The sequence below is a fragment of the Peromyscus leucopus genome, chromosome 8b (genome assembly GCF_004664715.2).
Source record: "Peromyscus leucopus breed LL Stock chromosome 8b, UCI_PerLeu_2.1, whole genome shotgun sequence".
In the NCBI taxonomy this organism is placed as follows: domain Eukaryota; kingdom Metazoa; phylum Chordata; class Mammalia; order Rodentia; family Cricetidae; genus Peromyscus; species Peromyscus leucopus.
The window spans coordinates 66,295,290-66,314,753 of NC_051086.1; the positions used below are offsets into that span (position 1 = coordinate 66,295,290).

General features: G+C 46.9%; 1 protein-coding gene across 6 annotated transcripts in view; it reads right to left on the minus strand.

The window, feature by feature from the left end:
• Positions 1-19,464, minus strand: part of Rffl (ring finger and FYVE like domain containing E3 ubiquitin protein ligase) — a 69,652-nt gene that overhangs the window by 3,697 nt on the left and 46,491 nt on the right. For 3 of the 6 annotated variants that reach the window (XM_028866990.2, XM_028866994.2, XM_028866986.2), the window contains exons 2-6: positions 13,819-14,006; positions 8,259-8,663; positions 4,460-4,543; positions 3,419-3,629; positions 1,605-1,628 (exon numbers count right to left, since the gene is read on the minus strand). In XM_028866990.2, the coding sequence (XP_028722823.1) occupies positions 1,605-1,628; positions 3,419-3,629; positions 4,460-4,543; positions 8,259-8,663; positions 13,819-13,998 (904 nt within the window). In that variant the 5' untranslated portion in view covers positions 13,999-14,006. The remainder of the gene's footprint in view (positions 1-1,604; positions 1,629-3,418; positions 3,630-4,459; positions 4,544-8,258; positions 8,664-13,818; positions 14,007-19,464) is intronic. The other 3 variants (XM_028866987.2, XM_028866988.2, XM_028866989.2) reach the window with 3 other exon arrangements.

Below are 19,464 nucleotides of genomic sequence, written 5' to 3' on the forward strand. Positions count from 1 at the left end.
CATGGACATTTGCTAGTTTGGTGATTCTGGAGTATTTTCATGTAGCTATTCAAATAAAACTATGTATGAAATACACATCAAGTCAAAGAACACTTCCCACAGGAGGTGGCTGACTGTGAGAGTTCAAACTAGGTAAAGCCTCTTGTGGCCTGGATACAGAGGTTAGAAAGGCACAGGCATACCTAAAACAAGCTTGAGTCATTTACAGAATTTCAGTCACTCATTCCTTCACTGAGGAGAGACAATAAATGCATCAGCTCAGTGGTCAGCATTCTCCAGGAAATGAGAAGAAGGATGGTACCAAGTAGATTAATCTGATCTTGGTATTATCTGGGGTGGGGTTGGGAGGAGGGCTAACCCAGATGATTATAGGGACTAAGAAAAAAAAGCTCCTTCCCCGGGCGGTGCCACACAGAGAAACCCGGTCTCAAAAAACAAAAAACAAACAAAAAAGCTCAACTGCCCATTCTGCACAGAAGATAATTTTACTTAGGATTTTTTTTTTCCTTTTTGGTTTTTCGAGACAGGGTTTCTCTGTGTAGTTTTGGCGCCTGTCCTGGATCTTGCTCTGTAGACCAGGCTAGCCTCAAACTCAGAGATCCACCCAGCTCTGCCTCCTGAGTGCTAGCATTAAAGACATGCACCACCACTGCCCACTAGGATAAATTTTTTAAAAATGTTCTGTAAGCTGTAACACTACTCAGAATAGTTGTGGGAAATCCCCCTCAGCCCATTCCTCAAGGCTTTGAAAAATGTACAACATGTGTGACATCCCACAGGCTACCAGGGTTCTGCAGTGTGCTCTGAGGATGTCCTAATGGTGCCCTTTAACATACCGGTGGGTGTTAAGGCAGCCAGGTGGGATATGCATTTGAAGCTCAGAAGGCATCCACAGAGCACTGCTGCTGTCTGCTGAGCAGCTCTGACTACCACTCAAACAGGGTTCTCTTGGGTCACCACCCTTGGTTTTTGGTTTGGCTGGCAGAGACTTAAGTGGGCTAGGTACAATGAGTGGTATAAGCCTTTAATTCTGGCACTTGGGAAACAGAGGCAGGTGGATCTCTGTGAATTTGAGACCAGCTTGGTCTACACAGTTGAGTTCCAGGGCAGCCAGGGCTACACAGACAAATAAAGACTTAAAAACAAAAAAACTCAGCCAAGTGGTGGTGGCACTCACCTTTAATCCTAGCACTTGGGAGGCAGAGGCAGGTGAATCTGTGAGTTCAAGGCCAGCTTGGTCTACAGTGTGAGTTCCAAGGACAACCAGGGCTGTTACACAGAGAAACCTTGTCTCAAAAAAACAACGAAACTCAGATGACATCTCTGAAAGTGTAGACTCTCCCTAGACAGACCACACGGAGAGACTGAGCATAGTACTCCCCATATCAGGCATCTGCATCTCCAAATTAGCCAAGCCCCTAGGCTGCTGTGGTCTTCCTTCATAGGAGTTGGGCAAGGACAATGCCTGATTCTGTGCTTTCCCACAGCCTCTCTGTATGCACATATGCCTACAAGTCTTAGACTGTGAACAGCCATCAGGGCTGTAGACAGAAAACAAAACTGCTAAGAGCCTAAGCCCATCCTTAACAGAAACAATTACATACCGTTTTGGTTTTCATCACCAGACACTGAAAATGAAAGAAAATATGTGTGAATATGAGTGTGATGGTACATAATCTCCTACCCCCTCCCCCCACCCCCACAATCATTTCTGCACTCCAATCAGCTCAGGGCTGAGAATGGGACCTGGCTGGAATCTGGACAGATGCTCACCCTCCTCACTCGCTCGCTGTGTACTGAGAACTCACATGGAGCCCCAGCTGTTCTATCTGCTTTGTTCTGAGAAAAGCAGGTTCCTCTGGTCTACAGTAGCCACTATGTCAGCTGAAAAGGCACTGCACATATATGATATCCTTTACTACTGCCCCTGAAGCCATCATTAAGGTAAAAAGGAATGAAGAGTTTGACTATTTCGATGAGCCAAAGATTCTGTCAAAGCTCCCACATGTAGTCCTATTATTGCCAGGCATGGTAGGTACATGCCTATAATCCCAGTACAAGAGGCAGAATAAGGATCAGGAGTTCCAGGACAGCCTGAGCTATGTATTGAGAGCCTGTTTTTAAAAAATACAGGGGTGGTGGTGGTGGTGGTGGTGGTGGTGGTGGTGGTGGTGGTGGTGGTGGTGGTGGTGTGGTGTGGTGGTGGTGGTGGTGGTGGTGGTGGTGGTGGTGGTGGTGGTGGTGGTGCACACCTCTAATCCCAGCACCTGAGGCAGAGGCAGGCAGATCTCTGTGAGTTCGAGGTCATCCTGGTCTACAGAGCAAGTTCCAGGATAGTCAGAGCTGTTAACACAGAGAAACCCAATCTCAAAAAACAAAACAAAACAAAAACCACCAGTAGCAGCAGCAGCAGTACCACAGGAAAGAGTAGTACACACTTTTAATCCCAAGCACTTGAGGAGGGACAGGCAGGTGGATCCTCTGTGAGTTTGAAACCAACCTAATCTCCATATCAAGTTCCTGCCCAGCCAGGGATACGTAAGATCCAGAATTAAACAAACTGCAACAACAGAAAACAAAACCTACTCCCAAAGTCTTTGGGACTCTAAGGAGACTCTTGAGATAATCCCAGAGAAGAGAGACTCTTTGTCAGGTTCCAAGTCTATAGCCAATACAATAAAACTTCTCCTAATTTGGTAAATCTGAGTTACTCAAATTTATTAGAGGAAGGCCCAAAGCTTGGCTTTAACAACCATTTATCATACAAGGAACTAAATGCTCGAAGAACTTTATCAGCTAGTGATGAGACATGTCCAGTTCAAAATGGCCAAAGGAAAGGCTTAGGGGTATAGCTCAGTGATAGAATGCTTGCTTAGCATATGGAAGACCCTTGGGTTTGATCCCCAGCACCAGGATAGAAAACCCAAGCTATTGCTATTGTGCTGGGATGCAGCTTAATAGTACAGTGCTTGCCTAGCAAAACAGCCAAACATGTTTCTCTTCTGCAGGACTTTTCTGAATTTAATAGAAAAACATCTACAATGAATCAGTGTAAGGACAGTGTAAAAATCTAAAATGACAACATGTAAAATGATTTGGGAAATGAACAAGAAAAAGTCCAAGCCCCACTCTATGCTAAATTTGCTTTCCAACCCAAAACTGATTCAAATTTAGTACTGCTGGTAGAATGAGTATGGAGTGTGTACCATGCGGCAGGAAGACAATGGCTTAGGAAATCTAAGTGATACTACTAGAGCCTACTGCATAGGATGCTCTGTGGATTCAACTGTGTACTCGATGCCTGTTCCTAGTCTTGGTACTTGAGAAGTACAAATGTGTAGGCTGGCTTCCTCTGAGGCTAAACACAAGTCAGCCTGATGCTATCACAAGTTCGGTCACCACCCAGATAGCCCCTCACCCAGGTGCTGGAGTCCTTTCTGATCCTTGTACAGTCGAGTCACCCTTTCCATCAGTTCCCACTTCTCACAGCAGCCCTTATAGTTGACAAAGTTGCGAGCCAGAATCTCCTTCAGCTGCCGCACCGTCAGGCTTTCAATGTCCTCCAGGTGGGTCAGGTCAGACAGTGAGGCCCTCCGGCCTGGGACGAAGCTGTCCTCTGAGCCAATAGACTGCAAAAGCAAAGATGTGATCAGGTGGCTCAGCTCTTGTGTCCTTTAAGCTCTCTTCAAGGAACCCAGAGCACCCAACAAAAAGCACTTTGTTGACCAACCTCAAGGAACACGTAAAAGAGGGAACCTGGCACAGTGCCTTGCACAGCAACAGACTGGTCTTTCCCTGCCCCTTTGTACTTTGTGCAGACAGCCACACACTAGAATATCAGTACTATGCATATAAGGAGCACCAGAGGGCCCTGGTTCTCAACACTGACACCTCCACTAAATAGTAGACATTATTTTTCAAAAGTTACCATCTTTAGCCTGTTACCCCTCTCCAAAGGAGAGACAGCTGTCCTGACACACAGGGTTCCTGTAGAAAGTAAATGTGGCAGTACAGGATACCCCAGGTATGGTGCTGGCCTTTCTCAGTACAGACCTTCCTGGCAGGACTCCACATATGGCCTCACCTAAGCTCCATGGCCCCTGAGAACCATGCTCTGCACTGGTCCCTTGTGTGGCTGAGGCCTGAAAGCCTCATCTTACCTCCTTTCCCAACAGTGGCTACTACACCATAGGTACACAGGACAACAAGACTTTCACAGAAGCACCCAGAGCGTGGGCCAGAAGGTTCCCCATCCTCCACTGTGGCCTCGAATCTGCTTGCTCACACTAACAGCAATAAATGTTAATCTGAAATGCGACTACTAAACTCAAGGACTCCAGGACTATCCTCAGAGGCTGACCCTTCTTGTTCCACCTGAGTCTGCTGAGGCTCCTAGGAACATCCCAAGAAGACCAGGGAAAGACCAAAGGCAAAAGTGCAGACCGAGCAGAGGCCCCACCTGGGTCTCATCCTCGGTAGGTACTCTGGCTGTGCTCTCCAGGAAGACGGGCTCCTCGTGGTCCTGAGACACATGGCCAGTGGCCTGTGGGAAGAGAAAGGTGCCATCACATCCACAGAGATCTCCCAGTGACTTGCATAGTATGATCCTCTTTCAGTTCATACAAATGTCCAAAATATATTCCCATCAGCCCCCAGAAACCAAGGCTCCCAAAGCAGTATGCCTGCTTTCTAACAGTAACTCTCAAAGAAACAATACAAACAGATTTCAATGGATGGGAAGCTGCATCAACAACAAGAGTGTTCGCCAGCCGAGCAGGGGTGGTGCACGTCTTTAATCCCGGCACTCAGGAGACAGGAGGATCTCTGTGAGTTCGAAGCCAGCCTGGTCTACAGAACTAGTTCCAGGACAGCCAGGACTACACAAAGAAATCCTGTCTCAAAAAACAAATACAAACAAAACACCAAGAGTACTCTAATTCTGCCCACCAGTAATGGTGGCATTAGTCACCATCTATATCACCAGTTTGCTCTCAACTTGGACAGATGAGGTGACAGTTTCTCTCCACCACATATCTTTCTTTGAACACTATGTCAAATGGCCTCCCCACAGCCTCCACCCACCCATTGCCCCGGTTCTGCCTCTGGACCAATGTCCACCAGTTTTTCCAAACACCTCATTCACATCCTTAACATCAATCTTCCTGGCGTCCTCAACTGACCACCACCACCCCAAGTCACTCTGCAGCCTCTCACATTCTAGAGATGTGTTCTAACTAGTAGGATGTGGTGTGACCTGCCTGCAGCTGTTCAAATGTGTTTAATGAATTTAAAAACCTAACACGCTAAGACGACAGAACACAAGTGCCTCAGCTTGGGTTCCACTCCGGTCAGCATTCTCACTTCTCAAAAGGGCTCACTTTTGTCCGAGTGGTCAGGATTGTGACCTCCTAACTCTATTAACCACATCTACCACAAACCCCTACCTAGCTCCTCTTCACTTCCAGCGGCCTCCAGGCAAAGGGCCTGTGTGAGCTCAGAGCAAAAGACATGTCTGGGTTCACAGGTCTTTCTCCCCTAAAAACTGGATGAACAGAAAAGAGACAACTTGGGCCAGGCAGTGGTGGTGCACGCCTTTAATCCCAGAACTCATAGGCAGAGGCAGGAGGATTTCTGAGTTTGAGGCCAGCATGGTCTATGGAGCTAATTCCAGGACAGCCAGGGCTACACAGAGAAGCCTTGTTTCGAAAAACAAAAACAAAAACTTGTGAAACTAAAGTGACCCGACAGCTCCCATTCATCAAGAGAAGCAAACAATTACAATGGAAAAAAGCAGAGCTTAAAACACCCTAAGTGATGACAGGCACTCATACATATGCGGACGCAGCCAACAGTGTATGTATGCATCAACACCTCTGGTTTCCTACCAGTTTCATGTAGATGTGGTACCCACAAGTGGAGCCACTCGGGTACTGTCACCTTGGTATTACCTGAGGGTCTGCCAGAGGCTAATCTGCTCCTGAGTAAACAGCTTTTGAATGTCTTTTGTTCCCTAGAAAGAGGAACTGGAATCCACGCTGCAAATATTTTCTCAGGTTGCCTACTGGGTAAATAAAAATCTACAACTAGTATCTATCTGTCCACTATTCTGCTTACTGCACATACACGTCCTTCCCTAGGAATACTGCTAGGACATCAAAGGTGAAGGACAGATCCCTGGTAGGGCTAACTGTTAGATTTGCATGTGATGTAGCATATAGCCAAGTTATTTAACTTCCCCGTGCCTGTTTTTCCTGTTTGCAAAGCTCAGGTATCACCAGAACAGAAGTAAATTGACACTAAAGTCCTCTAAAATCTCAAGAGGAAAGGTACCCAAATAACACACGGTACACAGTATATCACCTGTTGGTGGAGGAGAATTCTGGTTAGTGACAAAATTGTAAGTTTATAATCTTACATTGAAAGTCTGAAGATGTGTTCATTCTCCAACCTCCACGCCCCTCTTCCTCTTTTGAGACAGAACTCATGCACTGAACTTGCTATGTACAAGAGGCTAGTCTCAAACTCCTGATCCGAGTGCCTCCATCTCCCCAGTGCTGAGATCAAGGTATGCAGCACCATGCCTGACCTGCCTGAAGGCTCTTCATGAAAAAATATTTACTCTGGTTCCTCTCCTTGCTCACTACACAGACTAGAAACCAAGCAAAAAAAGGAATGTACAGCAAGAGGTCAAACCTGTCCAACACACCAAGAGCTGGAGCTTAGAAGAGCATTAATGACCAGCTGCTATCATATTTAAATGTGTTAAGAGCTGAGTGAGTGCCAGTCCTGGCCAAGGAGGTAGCCCATAAACGAGAGGCACAGCCACCACCCATGTCATGTGGGAAAGGAGCTGCCAGTTCTTAGCAGCTCCATGCTCCATAAATATACTGTGGTAGTTGAGCCTCTCTACAACCTAGCAAGCCCAAAGGGGTCTCTTCCATTGTTCTAGGCTCAAAGTGTGCCCCAGATGACCAAGGAGTCAGAAACAAAAGTAATTGTGGGGTTGGTGGTGTAGCTCAGTGGGAGAGCCCCTTTGCCCAGCAGCGTGCTTGAGGTACTGAGCTGAATACCTAGCACCAAAAATAAACAAAAATCAGCCGGGCTGTGGTGCCACACGCCCTTAATCCCAGCACTTGGGAGACAGAGGCAGATGGATCTCTGAGAGTTCAAGGCCAGCCTGGTCTATAAAGCAAATTCCAGGACAGCCAGGGCTGTTACACAGAGAAACTCTGTCTTGAAGAAAAAAACATCAGTGGATATAGAGTCCTGATCTAGGCCCCAATCTTGACAGTGCCCATGCCCTGTTAACTTGCAGCATCAGTGAAGGACTTCCATAGATCTGTGTGACACCACCACTCCTGACAAACCCAAGAGTGGGTGTCATACTTAGTTTCTCTCTCCCAAGGCTTCCCTGCTTACTATGGACTCTCTACACCTCAGCCTGCTGCTCTTGGCTTACCATTAGACAGCTCTCACACAGGGACCAGGACAGGAGCAAGGCCCTGTCACAATGCTTCCCATCTCTCCCCTCCCTGCCCAGTCAGGACAGACCTGTCAAAAGGGTAGTAAGCTGGAGGGCAAATTTGAACCAAACTAGAGAAGTAATTGTAAGTTTCCTCAAAATATTCTGAAGCAGCTGGGCGGTGGTGGCGCACACCTTTAATCCCAGCACTGGGAGGCAGAGGCAGGCGGATCTCTGTGAGTTCGAGGCCAGCCTGGGCTACAGAGTGAGTTCCAGGACAGGCTCCAAAGTTACAGAGAAACCCTGTCTCAAAAAACCAACACACACACACACACACACACACACACACACACACACACACACACATTCTGAAGCAATGATTTTTTTTTTTTTTTTTTTTGGTTTTTCAAGACAGGGTTTCTCTGTGTAGTTTTGCGCCTTTCCTGGAGCTCACTTGGTAGCCCAGGCTGGCCTTGAACTCACAGAGATCCGCCTGGCTCTGCCTCCCGAGTGCTGGGATTAAAGGCGTGCGCCACCAACGCCCGGCTGATTTTTTTTTTTTAAGTCTAACTAGGGTGTGATGGTGTTACAAACAAAACCCACAAAAACATGGTACCAAGTCAACCATCCTCAAAGCCAAAGGATAAGCCTGATGACCAGAAAACATCACTTCCAGAATCAACAGGCAGAAAAGTTCACACCTCCCACTACCTCCCACCCCATTCCCACAATGCAATGGAGAGGAAATGAGCCTTGGAGCAGACGTGGAGGTGAAAGAACGCATGCTGACTCCTACCTGGTTTTCCTGGGCTCGGGGAGCAGAGGTGGCTTGTGCAGGTGAAGAAGGGAGGCCAGGTGAGGTAGGAGGTCCTGTGCTGGTGTGGGGCTGCGTCAGGAAGGCCTGCTGCGCAGGTAAGTCCGGGGACAAAGTGGGAGCGTGAGTCCTGTCTGCCTCAGATATTACAGGCTGCTGGCCAAGCACCAAAAACACCAGCTCTTCTTTCTCCCGGCACATTTCGGTAGAGATGTCATGGAGGCTGAGATAGTCCCTCAGGTCCTTCACCTTCATCTTCATGAGTTCCTCCCGCTGAAAGGCTGTGGCTCGAAACCGTAGGCAGAGGAGGCAGAGGCGTGGCCCATTCCCCTCTTGGCTTGAACAAGTCATGCAGAAATTTTTCTTACAGTCCAAGCAGGTTTGCTGCTTAGAGCAAGAGACAGAGGAAAGCATGTCAGCTTGGAAGAACAAGTCAGAAAGTGGGATGGGAGCTACAAGGCCAGCAGGGCCAGCAGGGCCAGCAGGGCCAGCAGGACCTCCTCCAGGAGCTCCTGCTCAACTAAACTGTTCCCTATATCCAAGGTGTGAGCCACACTGCAGCTCTCGGATTAAAGGCCACTTGGAGGTGGCAGACTGCCTGTGTCTGTATCCACCAACAGGATACCTGACATTTATACACAATACAATCATTTACATTGATAACTTAATTTAAGGCTTATGTAATTTACAGGGTTTCTCTGTGTAGCCCTTGCTGTCCTAGAACTCACTCTGTAGACCAGGCAGGCCTTGAACAGAGATCTGCCTGCCTCTGCCTCTGAGTGCTGGGACTAAAGGAATGTGCCAGCAACACCCAGTGGCTTATGTAATTTTTAATTTACAAGAAACCTGAGGCTATTAATAGTGATGCCATATTTGGAATAAAGAAGCTCTGCCTTTTTATTCATGTCTCCATCTCAAATGCTGTTCAGAGTATAAGTATGTTACATTGGCCTCTCTGGTGCTCAGTTTCCCTACCTGTAAAAAGTAAGTGAAAACAGGTCATTGTGGAGATACAGAAATAATGCATTGAGGCACTCCTGATTCATAATGGGTTTTAAGGAGAGGAGCTGGGGTTCAGCGCCTATCTGTGCCCCTTTCTACCTGACTGCTGAGGAAGGAAAGCGGGTGTATGAGGGTTACAGTGGGGGCTGGTTTCTGTTGTTGTATTTTGTTCTTCTTGTTTTTCAGTGCTTGACATTGAACCCAGGACCTTTTGCAAGCTGGGTAAGCGCCATGACACTGAACTACATCTTTAGCTTTTGTTTTTTTGGGTTGTTTGGTTGGGTTTTGTTTTGTTTTGTTTTTTGTTTGTTTGTTTTTTGAGATTAGTCCTGGCTGTCCTGGAACTTGCTCTGTAGACCAGGCTAGCCTTGAACTCAAAGATTGGCCTGCCTCTGCCTCAAGTGCTAGGATTAAAGGCATGTGCTACTACTGCCCAACCAGCCTTTGGTTTTTGAGATAGGGTCTCACTATGAGCTCAAACTGGCCTCCAGTACAGATTACAAATTTCGGGCATGTGACACCATGCCCAGCTAGCAGCTACTGTTAATAGTGGTATCAATAGAATTTATTGTGACACTACAGTAAGATCTGGCTTATCATTTCATTTTAAAGACCCTTAAATTTTAAGTATTAGTGTTCTTCCCTGATTAACAATGAGAGAAACCAAGAATTAGAGATCATTATATTCAAGGTCAGATACTAAAGGCAGAGCCGGGATTAGTCAATACTCTGTCCACAGAGACTCACAGGTTTCTCTGCTCCAGCAAGACCATTCAGAGTGCTGGGAAGTGGGTGGTACACTCCATGATAAATATTTAGATAGGACGAAGGACTGAGATGCTACCTTCTGTCCTTTATGAAAGCACATAGTGTCTCAGTTTAGAGACAAGTGTGACTGACCCGCAAGCTGGCACTGCCTGGTGCAGCTACTCCCGCAGTCACAGAGGGCACACCAAGGCTGCTCAATCCGCAGGCTGTACTAGTACAGTGACATTTGACTGAGCTCTGCTCCAGCCAATGACAAGTCACTCTTCCAAGAGGTCATTCCTGAACATCTTGGGATCTACTCCAGGACACCTTCTCAAGAGGTTAGAAACTTTTCATTTCACAGTCACTCAAATGTTACATTAATTTACATGTTTCTGCTTCCTTTTTTCTCAATATGGAAAGCTGTTCAGCTACAAAAAGAACGCCTGAGACACACTCTCAGAGGCAGGATCAGGGCAATCTTTGTGTGGGGCTGAAGAGTCCACATAGTTAAGGGTTCTAGTTAGTGTTTGTCTACATCCACACAGTGCAGGCAAAGCAAGAAAACCTGGGTGTTGCAAGGGGTCATACACCAGTCCCCTCCTCAACTCGGCTATAACCAGACAGTAAGCTGTTCCGAGACTGAAAAGGACATGTGTGAAAAGAACAGTTGTGACCAGCAGCCACATGAATGGAAAATGGGAGTTCTGAGTATCTGGGTTCAGCCCTGATGCCTGGCTGAGAAGGAAGAGGCTGCAGTGTCATGAAGCTGTGGTCCCCAAGTGGAGGGTTACTTAAGTCAATGCAGCCTGACAGGACCGCGCTTGACTCAATTATGAAGCTTGCGTTGCTCAGTCAGCCAGATCCAAATCTCTCTCTTCTTCATAGGTGTGTAGCTTCTGGATGCAAGATCAGAAGGCAAGGATGACAACCCAGTTTCTGCTACGCCCGCCCACCAGGGGCTCTGAAGTAAGCCTCCCTCTGAAACAACTCTAGAGGAGGAGGGGAACACTTGAGGCTAAAATCCCGAGTGCAGTGGTGGGAGATAACAAAGAGAAAGGAGGAAGGCTGTCAGCGAACAAGAGAATTTGCAAAGAAAAGGCGTGTGAAAATTCTAACAGACGGATCAAAGCAGAATAACAAAAAAACAAGAAAAATGAATCAGAAGAAGTTCTGGGCCTGAACTGAAACAAGAGCTAGCTAGCAGCCAGCCTTGGCCAGGCACCACTCTTTGGCTTCCTCCCCTTCACCAGGCTGTCTTTACTTCCCCAGTGTATCCTCAACCAATTCCCTGGCGCTGCACAGGCCCACACTCTCATCCTGCTGGCTTCTGAACCACTGAAATATCAGAGATCATTTATATAAACCATCCTAAGACAGACACCCACAGGAAGGGATAATTACTCTCTTAACCCTCTAGTCCATCTCAGATCTCAACACCAAAAACCCACTTCTGCTCTGCATCTGAATACTATGCCCAAGTTCCAACCTTGTACAAACAGCCTCCTCCACCACCTCATGGCAGTCCAGCTGAAGAGGCGGGGCTCCAGAACTCACTCTGAAACTGTGAGGCCAGTGCAACACTACAGGTGGGCATTGCCAGGACAGATGGGGCAGTTAGCTTGTGGCAGAACTGCAGCCTGTCCCTTCTCTCCAGGACTGGGAACCTGAAGGATGAAGGGAACATATCTTACCTGTATTCTCTCTACAAGTCTTTGCTGTGGGCTTATGCTTTGAACCCAGTAAGCATGTAGAAAATACTGACCACAGTGGGAAAAAAACATGATGGTAGGATCTATGTAATCAAGGCAATTCAACTACTTCTAGAAAAGCTGTTTTAAAAGTCTCTGGCTGGGAAATGCTAAACCCTTAAGAACGCTGGTCCACTTAAGCATGAAATTACAAATGAAAAATACTTGCAGCAGAAAACATCCTTAATATTCACAAAATTCACTGTAAACTGCACAAAATTAATTCATAATTTAGAGCAAGAAAATATTGCACCACTATCATCTTTCATCATCCAAATTGGGACCTGTCTCCCCCATGGAGTGCTTCAGGCCACAGTGGCTTTCCTCCTGTGTGACTACACGGGTGTACTCTGCCTTGACCTCTCTGACCCTCCGAAAGCTCCCTAAGCAGGGACAGCCTCCTTCATCCCTGTCTGCCTTGCCCAGACAACGTGACACCAGCTAGATCTTAGCACTTATCTCCAATGGGGGAAGAGAGCAATTTCATCATGCCCATGCTCCCAAGAACCTCGGCCTGTTACCTGTCCTCCTCAAATCGACACTCTAAATGTCTTCTTGTAGGCTCCTTCAAGTCTAAGACCTGAGTCTGAATACTGGTTCTAGTATTGTGACAGTGAAGTGTTGTTTATGGGGGAAAAAATGAGCATGTTGATATCTCTTGCTGTTTACCAAGAACCTGACATGTATCTTTTATTATTTTTTTTTCTTTTGGTTTTTTGAGGCAAGAGTTTCTCTGTGTAGTCCTGGCTGTCCTAGAACTTGCTCTACAGACCAAGCTGGCCTAGAACTCAGAGATTCACCTGCCTCTGCATGCACCACCACTGTCCTACTTTCTTTTTAAATTTTAAACACTAAGACTTTGTCATATGTAAAACAGGATTTGTTGGTTTCTAAAACTGAAATAGTTACTGTGAGGATTAAATGAGACCCTCCCCCCAAAAAAATCCAAATTAAAAAAAAAAAAAAAAAAAACCTGCTGGGTGGTGGTGACGAATGTCTTTAATCCCAGCACTAAAGAGGAGGATTTCTGTGAATTCCAGGCCAGTCTGGTCTACAGAGTGAGTTCCAGGACAGCCAAGGCTACACAGAGAAACCCTGTCTCAAAAAGCAAAACAAAATAAGGAAAGAAAAAAAAATCTAAGCAAGGAATAGTGGCATACCTATAATCTCAGCACTTGGGAGGCTGAGGCAGGAGGATTGCCTAGAGTTTGAGACCAGCTAGATTAACATGGTGAGGTCAAGGCTAGCTTAGGTTATAGAGTAAAACTCTTTTTCAAAAAACAACAACAAAATCCCCAAACAAAAACTAAAAAGTCTTAGTAAAATTTTAAAAGTCTAAATTTTTTTGCTGTTGCTTGAAACAGGGTTTCACTACATAGCTCAGGGTGACTTCAAACTCACCACATCAGGTACATGTCACCACACCTGACTCAAACCGTCAACAGTTCCTCTCACACAGTGGAAAGCATTACTTCCTCCTGGTTTCCCAGCATCACCATTTTATCCTTCAATCCTACCAGCCATTCTGGGCTCCAAACCTCTTCTTCTGCAGGACATGTGCTGCCTGAGGGCACCAACAAAGGGACAGACATACTCCTACTGCAGCCCATTACAGATGGTGTCCAGGCTAGTGAGTGGGCTCCAGATTCTCTGTGAGGGCTTCCTTGTCTCTCAGGAAGCTCTGACGGGCTTTCGATGATGAGGACAAGGTTAATCTGCAGTCAGGCCTTGTATGCAACAGCTAACAGAGCCAACACCCGCCATGTTTCCAACGCGGTGCTGGGCACACTTAGCCTCGGTTCATTCCCAGCACTAGAACAGGGCACTTCACAGCTGGGGCAATCCTACAGTTGGCGAGCACCAAAGCTGGTGGTCGTGCAGGGGCAGCTGCTCCCAGTCCATGCTGAGATGCCTTGCCTTCACTTGAACGGCTGTTCTCGAACATTCTATATAACGAGGTCAGGCCTGGGTCCCTAGCAAAACACAGGTAAAAGCCAGGTGGCTGGCCTGAGGTCCCGGAGTCATAGTGCAGTGACACTTACCTTTCGGGTTGTGCTTGCAAAGTGGACCCCACAGGATTTGCAGCTTGGTTCGGAGCCTGTGGGGGAAGGGAAGGAGCTGTACCCAGGGTTGGAATAGGCTTGCGTCCTGGCTCCCTGTGGTGGTGGGGCCTCCTCAGGCTGTCCATCCAAGCAGAACCAGTTGCAGCAGGATGCCCACATGATAAAATCTGGTACAGGAGAGGAAGAGGTAAGAATTACTGCAGTTTTATCCCCAGGGACACAGGTAAGACAGGATACATCTCCACACCTGCCGAGTATGAGGCCATGACTTCAGGGGCCATGGAAGGCTTGCCACCTCTTCTACCACCACTGTTAGTGTTCCACCAGAGCAAGGTGAGCTATATAGGGCTTTGCAAGGTTGCCTGTTCCTGACTTGTTTAATCTGAAATCTCACTTCATTAAAATTCATTCTTATAATTACAACCAGCTTAACAGCCACTTTGTTCAAAGGCATCGCCTTGCCCTGAGGCTCAGACAAAACTTTCTGTCTCACACACACGCACACTGACCATGGAGTGCTGTGGGATGTCCTGTATGCTGTAAATATATGTTGCTATGATTGATTGATAAATAAAACGCTGATCGGCCAGTAGCCAGGCAGGAAGGACAGTGTAGGCGGGACAAGGAAGAGGAGAATTCTGGGAGGTGGAAGGCTGAAGCAAGGAGATGCTGCCAGCCGCCACGAGGAGAAGCATAATGTATGCCACGAGGAGAAGCATGATGTAAGATACCGGTAAGCCACAAGCCAAGTGGCAACTTATAGATTAATAGAAATGGGTTAATTTAAGATATAAGAAGAGATAGCAAGAAGCCTGCCACAGCCATACAATTTATAAGTAATGTAAGTCCCTGTGTGTTTAATTGGGTCTGAGTGGTAGCCGGGTGGACACAGGAATACTTCAGCTACAATAGAGGGTGTGTATTATAAATGGGCTAGCCAGATGCAGTAACATACACTTGCAGCTCCGCTACCTAACTAGTTGAGACAGAAGAGGAGGGGTCATTTGAGCCTGGGCAACATAGCAATGTCCTCTCTGAAAAAATAACAGACACCAACCAGGCTTGAAAAGTAGATAGCTAACGCAAGGTACTAAGAAGAACACTGAGACTGAAAAAGCCCAGGTCTTCTGATCTGTACACCACATTATCCTGACTTTCCCTCCCACTGGCCGATACAAAACACCCTTAATCCACACTCCTGCTCCTTTAAGCTTCTGCGGTTGCACTGTTCTTTTTAAAGACTTATCCTCTTATTTATGTGTATGTGTGTCTGTGAGTAAATGAGTGTGTACTGGAACTGTAAAGGCCAGAGAGGGCATCAGATGCCTTGGAGCTGGAGTTCTAGGAGGTTGTAAGCTGCCCTACGTGTCTGCTAGAACAACTCAGGTCCTCTAGAAAAGCAGCAGGAGCTCTTCCAGCTAGCCAAGCCGTCTACTCCAGCTAGCGAAGCCACCTCTCCAGCACAGCACTGTGACAGCACTTATTCTAACAGTTTCCTACTGATCACTTATGTCCTACTCCCCAACTTTAGCTCATCTAGGGCAGGGACTATTTCCTAATGTCTATACTGGACCCTAGCATCATCCTTTAACAAAGAGTGTTTTATTTATTTATTCGAATCACACATACCAGATTTAGGTATTAAGGACAAAAGAGGGGGTTGGGGATTTAGTTCAGTGGTAGAACCCTGGGTTCGGTCCTCAACTGGGGGTGGGTGGGAGGGGGGACGACACGACGACAAAAGAGATTGATTTTTAAGTTCGCAGAACAAAAAGGACCCAACCCCTCAAATGTCAGAATGACCTGATGACAGTAAGGTCTACTGAACACAAAGCACTGCTGGGAGGCGTGAGTGCGTCCCATGGCAGAGTAAGCAGTCAGCTGTGTGGGCACTCTGAGCCTGAGCTCTTGGCTCACAGAGATAATAGGTAGGGGTGTGTGTGTGTGTGTGTGTGTGTGTGTGTGTGTGTGTTACTGTAACACACACACACACAAATGGATACTTCCTGCATTGTCTCTTTTTAACAATGGCGTTTTCATAGTTCAAAGACAGCAAACTGGAATGTACTAAGAGGCAAATTGGTTCAATGCTGGTCATTTCACAGAACAGAATGGTGCACAGGTAGGGGAGGAAACGCACCAGGCCCCATGGGTTACAATTTTAGGGTTCTTGATTCTCCCAAGCTTGTTAGCTTTCTAACATGGCCTGTGACACACTCATGACATAGGTCATTTCCTTCTGTAAGTACGTTGGCTGAACACCTGACTCCTTGACCTGACCCCTGTGAGAAAAGGGAATGTGACAGGACCCAGGTTGTCACACAGGTGGTTAAGTAAGGACTGCTGAATAGTCAAGACATCTTGGCTAGGTGCACATCAAAACCATTTGTTCCGATCTCTGTTGATGCCTGGGTCTCTAAGTTACCAGAGAAGAGAGACCAAATCTGCCTTTCTGCAAATTCATAGTACACAAGGCATGATGGTCACCAGGCAGCTTTCTGGGCCTGTCTGCAGAGGACAAGCACATGGATGATTTAGTAACTTCTCTGAAAACCTCTCCTTAGCTAGGCAAGCAGTACATGCCTTTTAATCCTAGCACTCAGGAGGCAGAGAAAGGCAGATCTCTCTGTGAGTTCAAAGCCAGCCTGGTCTACGTAGTATCAGGCTAGCCAGACTCCATCAAAAATAAAATAAGAACAACAAAAATCTCCTCATTCACATATTCATTCATTCTCTCTCTCTCTCTCTCTCTCTCTCTCTCTCTCTCTCTCTCTCTCTCACACACACACACACACACACACACACACACACACACACACACACACACACGTAACCTTTACTAATGCCAATCCCTTTGTGCTTTCCCAGTGCTCAGTAACCATACCCAGGGAGTTAATGGTCAGCCAGAGTTGCCAGTGCTCTAGTGGAAGTTTGTACAAAGCATGGTGGTGGTTGGGGAATGGGGCTCCCACAAAGATGGCAGAGGCAGGACAAGGAAAGAGTTCATTAAAGAGGTACCATATCTTGCTATGGCAGCAGGGAGAGTTTACCAGAGAGGCAGGAAGAGGGACCTTTTCTAGGAAAACCAAAATGATATGCACCATAGAAGAGAGAAACTACAAAATGCTTCGAAGGGCTAGGAGTGAGGGTAGATGAGGTAAATAAAAGGACATGCGTTAACCAGGAGCCATGGAAAAATCGTGTATTCTAGTGGAGGGAACCAGGACTCTATCATGACCAGCTCACTTCAATATTTGGGTGCCTTGTGGCAGTAAGTACGCTGTGGGACAGACCAGCAAGGCGCGGGTTAGGACAGGACACCGCTGCAGAAGTAGAGGCCGCGGGAAGGAGAGAAGCGGCTGGTAGATCTCTGACAGAATCAGCAAGATATGCCAATGAACTGAAGAGGGTAGGAGGAAGGTGCAAAGCAAATCTAAGGGTCTCCTATTTATTTACACACAGGATAACTAAAGGGGGTTACTCAACTAAGGTAACTACCATCCTCAGGAGAGAGCACATGCAGGTATTAAGATGATAAAATCGAGTTTCACACCAGTGGGACAGGCATGTCCATGTGTGCATGTCTAGGCTGAAGATAAGGGTTTAGGAATGCTTGACCTACTGGGAATCCATAGGGCCAGAGTGGGGCAAGAGACGGACTGAGTGCTCCGAGTCTGCCAAGAAGGCTTTGAGAAACAGAAGCAGAGGAAAGCCAACCAGGGAAGGGCGGAAGGATGCTCACGGGGGAGAACCGGAAGACTGTTGCTTCAAAGAAACCAACAGTGCTGTCAAATAACTCAAGGAATGGTACACAGTGAGGGACTTCAAAACGTCCAAGGGCCTTTGTTTTAACAGAGTGTGAGTGTGCTCTGCCTGGGCAGTTCAGGAGGAAAGCAGCTGACTGGTGACCACAGGAACGAGACTGAAAAGTGAGGACCTGCAACGCTGAAGGCTGTCTGTTCACAAACTTGACTGGAAGGAAGAGAGAAGGCAGCAGCTGAAGGGGACCCAGGGTCACCAGGGTAAGTGCAGGCACACAGACCGCAGAGGACGAGAAGCCATCAGTGAGGGGAACAAGGGCTAGGAGAACAAGGGATTGTGGTCAGGTAAGGAGCTAAGCTCACTCCTGGGCAGGAGAAACTCATCTCTTTCACCATGGTGGAATGGAGATGAAGGCCGATGGAACCAAAGAGAAGCTGGTAGCATTAACAACAGAAAAGTAAAAGAGTAAAATAAAAAGAGAGGGACAGATTTGGCTACTCAAATTTTTTCTGGGGATTCATCGAGGTAAAAGTATTTAGCATGCACAAGGTCATACGCTCATCCTCATCATGACAAGGAGATAAGGATTCCTAAAAACAAACATACAAAGAAAGAGGTAAGGGCTCTGTCATATAAGCAGTAGACCTATATTGTAAGGTACAACCAGCAGGTAAACAAAGGCTGCGTGCTGTACTTTGTTGTGGAATATTACTTTAACGATGTCAAGATGTGCTACATTTGTTTATGTTGCTTTTTTTTTTTTGGTTTTTCAAGACAGGGTTTTTGGAGCCTGTCCTGGATCTTGCTTTGTAGCCCAGGCTGGCCTCAAACTTACAGAGATCCACTTGGCTCTGCCTCCCAAGTGCTGGGATTAAGGGCGTGCGCCACTGCTGCATTTGTTTAATTAGGCAAAGATGTGCTGCTGTTTTACCTTGTCTGCCTAATGCACCTGATTGGTCTAATAAAAAGCTGAATGGCCAATAGCTAGGCAGAGGAGGGATAGGCAGGGCTGGCTGACAGAGAATAAGTAGGAGGAATCTAGGCTCAAGAGAGCGAGAGAGAACAAGGGAGAAACAAGGGAGAAACAAGGGAGAAAAAAGGGAGATGCCCGGGGCCAGCCAGCCATGGAAGAAGCAGGAAAAGACATACAGAATGAAAGGTAGAAAGCCCCAAGGCAAAAATGTAGATAAAGAAGAACAGGTTAAATTAAGTTATAAGCTAGTGGGACACGCGTAAGATAAGGCCGAGCATTCATAACTAATAATAAGTCTCCATGTCTGTATTTGGGAGCTGGCTGGTGGCCCAAAAGGAAGCCTGCTACAATACCCCACCAGCTTAATGAACACTCAGGAAGCAGCTGCTATGCTGAGGCACTGGAACTGCACAAGCAAGGCCCTATTCCAAAAGAGCTAAGGGCCCAGGACACCATAGCTACCCTCAGCCACTGTGATACTACATCAGGCCCACTTCTCAGCCAGGAGTCAGAGCAGTCTAGCTTCCTCTACACTGTCTCATTTTCTCCAACCTCAAGGGCCTCTTCTAAACATCTCGGAAGAACAGCCTATTCAAGTCTTGGCTGTTCTGAAAAGAAGCAGATGGCCCTGTGAGAAGACTTGACTCTTTCCACATTGTGACCCCACAGGCCTGTGTTCATTTGGGGTATGTAAATTCAGGGAAGGTTAACTATGGAACAGAGGTAGCAAATAACAAGAGTAGCAGTGTCAAAATACCTCAGACCTGCTCAGTCTAACAGAACACAGGTAAGCAGTCAGTGGACTATGCTTTTGTTCATAGAGATATTTAAATATCAGAAAAGAAACATCTGCTACTGTGGTCAGTTCAAAGTATTCTCCTATCAAGCTG